This window comes from Taudactylus pleione, unplaced genomic scaffold, assembly GCF_031769625.1.
Source record: "Taudactylus pleione unplaced genomic scaffold, aTauple2 ptg001800l, whole genome shotgun sequence".
Lineage (NCBI taxonomy): Eukaryota > Metazoa > Chordata > Amphibia > Anura > Myobatrachidae > Taudactylus > Taudactylus pleione.
The window spans coordinates 1,443,208-1,450,580 of record NW_028286197.1 but is presented as its reverse complement, the minus strand read 5'-3'; the positions used below and the strand labels follow the sequence as shown (position 1 = coordinate 1,450,580).

At 42.2% G+C, this 7,373-nt stretch overlaps 1 protein-coding gene across 7 annotated transcripts in view; it reads right to left on the bottom strand.

The window, feature by feature from the left end:
- Positions 1-473: 473 nt before the first annotated feature.
- Positions 474-7,373, bottom strand: part of LOC148436343 (cadherin EGF LAG seven-pass G-type receptor 2-like) — a 383,494-nt gene continuing 376,594 nt past the window's right edge. For 6 of the 7 annotated variants that reach the window (XM_088465025.1, XM_088465024.1, XM_088465023.1 and 3 more), the window contains exons 36-37: positions 1,429-1,512; positions 474-699 (exon numbers count right to left, since the gene is read on the bottom strand). In XM_088465025.1, coding sequence (XP_088321151.1) covers positions 678-699; positions 1,429-1,512 — 106 coding nt within the window. In that variant the 3' untranslated portion in view covers positions 474-677. The remainder of the gene's footprint in view (positions 700-1,428; positions 1,513-7,373) is intronic. The other variant, XM_088465021.1, reaches the window with a different exon arrangement.

Genomic DNA, 7,373 nt, shown 5'->3' with positions numbered 1-7,373 from the left:
GAGTGTCCGGCTCTGAATCAGGCCCTAAGTACGATCTGGATATTGTGCCTATTACGGAGTCATATCCTGGATACTTTCATCAGCTGGAACTTGGTGACCTGGACATGAGTATATCCTCCCCGTCTACCCCATCTGTGTCACACCTGTTTGTCTGCCCTACCCTTTTAGAATGTAAGCTCTTGCGAGCAGGGCCCTCTACCCTCTTGTGCTTCTCCCTTCTTTACTTTCATCTACTTCTTTCTCTCCATTAGGGCACCTAACACTTGGTTGCTTAAGCTCTGCTGCTTATCTGGGTGTTATGATGCTAATGTGGCAATGTATATTATCCATGTCCTTGTCCTGTATTGTATTGTACTGTAAGTCTTTTGTCACCTATTTGTTTTCATACATTGTAAGGCGCTGCGGAACACTTGTGGCGTCATATAAATAAATGATAATCATCATAATAATAATAATAATTAGAAACGGACAGATTTAGAGAGCAAGACCAAAAATATTTATTTTCATACAAACAGCAATGGCATATTTACAGCACAATGCAAAAAAAAATAGCTTGTACATGTTCAGGAAACTAGAGGCTCTCCCTTGAGATTATTGTGGTCCTCACTGGAATCTTCAGCCTCTAATAAACACTTATACAATCTTCCAGCAGAAAGAAGACTGCTGCAAGCTGCAGCTTAGATAGACGTCTCGTTGCTTCTGTAGAAGGAAAAAGAGCAAGAAGAGAATGTAGAAGGCAAAATAATTAATGCATAAAAAGTTAAAAGATCAGAGAATAAATGAAGGGAATTAATTAAAAGGTCATCAAAATCAAAATGGGTGTGGTATAAAAGATCGCCAATAAAAGGTCAACAGTCAATACGTAGACACCAAATGGTCTACATTTTTTTTTTTTTTAATTTACCACTAATTCTTACCCTAACCCTATTGCCTAAACCTAAGCCTCTCCCTAGTGCCTAACATTAACCGTCCCCTCCGGCAGTCTAATCCTCCCCCTAACTCTAACCTTAAAAATGTAATAAAAAAAACATGCTGACTATTTTCCGTGTTGACCATTTGTGTGTAGACCATTTGAACGGAATGGAATATACCGGCTCTTCAAATCCTGACAGGAGAAGTCCGACAGGACAAGATGCCGACTAACTCCCCTCTTCTCCCCTTAACCCTAATCCTCCTTTAGTGGTTCCTAACCCTAAAAATTCCCAGGGTGGTGCCTAACCCTAAGTCCCCCACGGGGTGCCTAAACCTAACCCCCCCTTCCCGCACCCTAAATCTATCCCTCCCAGGGGGTGCCTAACCCCACTTCAATAGCCTAACACTAACTCTCCCTGAGAGGTGCCTAACCCTAACTCCCCTCGGGAGTCCCTAAACCTAACCCCCCACCCCACCCCCCGCCACGCAGCTAAGTGCTAAGATGCCCGGTATTACCTCAGTTGGTCCGGAGTCTGTCTGTCTTCTGGTGTCGAGATTAAGATAGGTGTCTGTATTTCGACAAATATTTGGAAAACAGTGCTGTGAAATGAGAAATTACACAATGTACCCACAGTTTACAGATTTGTTTTGCTACTGTTAATACAGTTTTAATATATAAAATTATTGCTATTTTCTATTGTATTTATGTCTTTTATTTATTGTGATGCCTTTTTTAGTTTTAATATTGATTATTAGAGCATTGTTATGTTTTATTAATAAATTTGGTTTAATAAACTGTGGGTACATTGTGTAATTTCTCATTTCACAGCGCTGTTTTCCAAATATTTGTTCTTTCTACTTTTGGTGTTCCACCATATAAACAGCTGCGTGAGTTGATAAATCAAACTAAAAGGTTTCTTTTTTAGCAACATTAGCCACTATCTTGGTATTTTCGTCTGTATTTCGATGCCTATCTTAAATTTCCCCATCGGGCTTTAGCAGTCGGGATATAGACCAGTGGCATTTAGTCCGCCGGTCTATTAACTATATCCCATTTGAACCTATCACCTTTGTACCTGTTGACCATCTGGTGCTGAAAGACCGATGTGACAAACTACACCTAGCAAAGAGAGGTACACATTTTTATCTGTATTGTAATTGTTATTTATAGTTTGAACATTGTATGTAAAATACTCTGTGTAAATCTAGGAAATTGCCTTTAACCACTTGCCTGGTGGTGTTGTTGTTTGCGACCACGCCAGGCTGCACGTTACCAACATGATCGCAACAATGTGACCAGTCAGAAACATACATTGGGGGCTTCTGGAAGATAATCTTCAAACAGCAGCCAATGGCAGAGTGACATACAGGCCCTTCTGCATCCCATCACCCTCCCCCAGTGTCTGCTGTGCTACCAATCATCTGGAGGCTGCAAAGATAAGCAGGCACTAGGGAAATGTAAATGAACATCCCTCAGCCCCCCAGTTTATACCTGGCTACTACTCAGAGGAGCAGCCGTGGGGGCAATCAAAGTAGTTATGTTCTGATTATCGATAGTCTGATATATCGATGACTCATATAATACAAATCAATGTTTATTTTATTTTTTTTAAATAAAATAAACACATAACATTGTATTGGATAAGTTTTTAAATAGATGTTCTTGACCTAATTCAATCATAAAAACCTTACAATTTCTTAGCAGTTTTTGGAAAAAAATGAGTGGTGAAGAAGATCTCCATTTCAATACTCAGGGCCTGATTCAGACCCGCTCGCAAGCGGGTCGATGGTGCCCAAGTTCGCATGCGCACGACGGAGGCGGCTCAGTCGTGCGCATGTGCGAGACCCAAATAACGACGGCCAAGCCGTCGTTATGGGTCTCGCTCCAAAGGGGGCGTGCTGTCCATGTTGATTGACAGCACGTCCCCTTTGGTGGGCGTGCCGGGGGCGTGGCTGTCCAGATGGAGGCGTTCCCATGGGAACGCCTACCGTCTGGGGCCGGCCCCTCTGACATCACTAGTGATGTCAGTGGGAGTGCTTTTGGCTCTGATAGAGCCAAAAGCACTCCTGGGCTTGCGGCAGCGAGACCCTACCGCAGGGTCTCGTCGCAAGCCCGATGGTCTTGACCATCGCGACCATCATTTTGGCCGCTCGCTATAGCTGTGGGTGGCCACCCACAGCTATGCAAGTGGCCAGGAGGCCGCTCCAAAAAGGAGTAGGGACGGCCCTGATTCAGAGCGAGCGCTCTGTCAGGGCGTACGGCTCTGAATCAGGGCCTCAGTTCAAGGATTTACATTTTTATAAATTATTGTTTTAAATGTATAATAGCAATGTATCAGTGACTATCTTTATAGAGATGAGAATTTGAGAAAAGAACAGTGCTGGAACGTCAATAGAGTACAGATGTGTCCAAACACAGTTATCCTGAAATCGTACCAAATAGCCCTGTTTATTGCACTAAACGTGTCAAAACACTAATCCTAACACACCATGCATTGTTATGCTTAATCTGCAAATCTATGCCAGTTCCTTTGCTACAAAAATACTAATCTTCAATACACTAAATAAGGGACTGGTTCAGAGATTTAAGCTATTCCGATGTTGAAGCAGTGATTATCGGCCATATGTACAAGCGTCTGAGTCAAGGCCGAAACTAGGATTTTTTGTCACCTGGGGCATGGCAGTAATTTAGAGCCCACATCCAGCCATAACTATAGATTCTGCCGGATGGGAGGGAGGGATAAGGTCAGGATCTCCGTCAGCTGCCGGAGATTTCCTGGCCTCTGTCTTTCACCTGCGGCGACCGGCGTGCGTGAGACCATAGGTCACTTAGCCGGCCGATGTTCTTGCAGTTTATACGATGCTGCGTTGTACAACGCAGCCCGGATAAGTAATGCATGCAGGAGGCGTGATGCCTCCTGCTTTATTACCATAATTAATGCAGTTTGTGTAACAAGGCAAAAGTCAAGTCCGATATGAGTGCCCTGCACCATACATCATTATGCTTTATCTGCGACTTTATGCAACAAAAAAAAATATTAACGCTAAGTACCTAGTACATTATATACCAAATAAAATGCTAAATTTAGTAAAAAGTAGCAAAATGTAGTTAAAAGTACACATAAATTTATAGCGCCGGGTGTCTCACGTCATATAGCGCAAAAAAGATAGGTCTATGTAATTTTGTCTAGGATTCAAGTTCTCTAGCTACAGTATATTATTATAAACTAACTAATTACTGTAAAATTGTATTTGCTTGTACAGTAAGTTAGGGAATTTAGGGCCTGATTCATACCCACTCGCGAGCGGCTGTCCGCTCGCAAGTGGGTCGATGGTCTGCACTGAGCATGCGCACGACGGAGGGAGCTCCGTCGTGCGCATGCGCCAGACACGACGAGCGAAGGACTTTCCTTCGCTCGTTGTGTCCGATCAAAGGGGGCGTGCTGTCAATGTTGATTGACAGCACGCCCCCTTTGGTGGGCGTGCCGGGGGCGTGCCTCCCTGACGGGGGCGTTCCCACGGGAACGCCTCCCGTCAGAAGCCGGCCCACTGACATCACTAGTGATGTCAGTGGGAGTGATTTTGGCTCTGATAGAGCCAAAATCACTCCGGAGCTTGCGGTTGAAAACCTCAACCGCAGGCTCCGGCTCGCAATTTCGATGGTCGCGATGGTCACGACCATCGCGGCCATCAAAATGCACGCTCGTATAGCCTGTGGGTGGTGACCCACAGCTATACGAGCGTCCAGGAGGACGCTCCATGAAAATGGAGCCCGGCCCTCATGCAGAGCGTGCGCTCTGCTCAGAGCGTACGGCTCTGAATGAGGGCCTTAGACTGTAAGCTTCAATTGAGCAGGGACAGATCTGAATAATAAATATTCTCTGTACAGTGCTGTGTAAATTGGTTGCACTATATAAAAGATAATTAATACATTCTAAATACATACTGTATTCTAATGAATATACAAAGGATAGTGAATGGCGCCAATGTAACAGATGAAATCACCTTAGTTTGCAGCCCAGGAGAAAAATAGGGGCTTCCCATCAACCCCACCAAAGTTTTATAGCAATAATTTGTTTCTCCGGCGCTAACTACAGTATTTTAAAATCACAATATCATTTTATAGTGTCTTTGTTGGACAATCCTCCTTACTCAATAATGAACTATTTGTAAAAAAAGGGAATGTCCATTCCAAGAAGGTAACATAATCCAAACCAAGTGGTTTTATTAAAAATACATACATCTCCAGGACATTGCTGAATTACATTAAGTCCTAGAATAGACACACAATTAATCAATTTTACCTCACAAATGTCAATATCCACTTATTATTATTATCCTTTATTATATGACGCCACAAGGGTTCTGCAGCGCTTTAGAAAGTATATAAACTAATTCTGCTGTGTATATAATACCACTTAGAAAAAAAACCCACTTTGAAATAAAAAACCTACGCAGCCTTGTAACAGGCCTGTAACCTACTGAGTATATAGTGCAGCATACATGTGTAGTCACTGTCGAAGCCAGAGACAGAATCTGTTAAAATTAAAATCTGCATGATGCCATTTTGCGAATGGCCGCAAGACGCCATTTTGCGAATGGCCGCTCAGGCGCCATTTTAGCGAAACTCACACATTATAAGTACATACGGCGATGCTATTATTTAGCATTGTGCGATTCCTACGCAATAGAACAATATTAAAAGTCCTCATTATATAAATACATACATTTACTAAAACATATAATATGACCAACCCTGCAGAACACGTACCACGGTTACTCCACAAACACGTAGTCGCACAACGCTAATTAGCATATTTTCTTAATATCCCATTACTTACACACTGCACACTTACTTAATAATGAATAAAACCTTGAATATAAACCTTAATGCTAGGGAACCTTTTTATGTAAGTAATAAAGGGACTGCATTTGAGATCTCAGGTTTAGTACATGATAAGCAGACCGTGTTCGGTGTCATTCTAAACTACTGTGTATTTGCAGATTTCCGGTTCCATTGGTGAGGAAATCGCAACATGTGCTGCAAATTATGGACCATAGAGAGTTAGGCATTAAAATGCACTCTGTAATGCAGCCAGTTTAGACTTGTTATTCAGCGGGAAAATGGACACAAAGAGCTGTTGGGGGCTGGACTGTGACCATACGAACTGACCTATGAACTGTACTGTAACAGAAGAACCAGGAAGAAGAACCAATGGAATCATGCCAACCTGTTCTATTGTATTGCCTATCTCTGTAAGGGTATATATGCAAGCTCTCTGCAACTACATGCCAGACATCCTTTCTTTGCTGTTGACGGAGGTTTCATCTTTGATGCCATTATCTGGATCCAGAGCGCATGCGTATGTAATGACTGTACCTTGTGATTGTATAATTTGTTTGTGCTAATTGTATTTAGATCACAGCGTGTAACTATTTGCTTTTTGGTGAATAATATCTTTTTGTGCTTTGGAAACACAATCAAAGTCTGAAGAGTAATTATTTATTGTGCGACTTACAACGCTAAATAGCGACATTTTAGAGTGTATAGATAGGTAGGAATCTATCACTGGTTGCACCCCACCCCCCAATAACCTCACCCACACCAGATACAAGTCATAAACAGTAGTATACAGTAGCTGTATATAGATAAGCATTAGGAACAGGCATAAAAAGTAAAGTATAAAATAAAAAAGTCTTACTAGTTTTGTAGCTGCAACGCGTTTCGCAGACTATCTAAGATAACATACCTAATTGAGTAAAGAGGATTGCCAAATAAAGACATTATAACATTATATTGTGGTTTTAAAATGCTCTAGTTAGTGCCGGAGAAACAACTTTTTTGCTATATAGATGTGTCCTCCTACATCTATCCTCAATACGCCACACAGTGTTCTGTTAGTGAGCTTCCCGGTTCCCATGCAACTCAGCTAATGTCAGGCGTCTTATTCTGTCGAAAATGCATCTAAGTTGCAATGCGATGTGACCATATCTCAATGCAATTTGACTAGCACGCAGGAGACTGTGCTGGTTAATGTGAAACTGTGTGAGACTGGGTCAATAAAGTGTGGAAAAATCGTCCCTTCGTAAGCCGATTCAGAGAGGTATACTTACAAAAAGGCGGGTTTTTAGAAGTGGAGATGTGGCCCATAGCAACCATTCAGATTCCAGCTACTATCTTCTAGAAGGTGCTTTATTAATGTTAACTAGAATCTGATTGGTTGCTATGGGCAACATCTCCACTTCTAAAAACCCGCCTTTTAGTAAATATACTCCAAAGACTCAGTCGCACAGACATACTCATAGCCAAACGCAGGGGGGGTTTCTATCTGCCTGGAAACCCCCCTCCCCAGCACAAATCATGACCACAATAGAAATAGTAATATAATACAATGTTACTAGTGCTGCAAGTTCTTCTCAGTATCACAAATGAAATGATTAGCAACACCTGTGGATCTTTT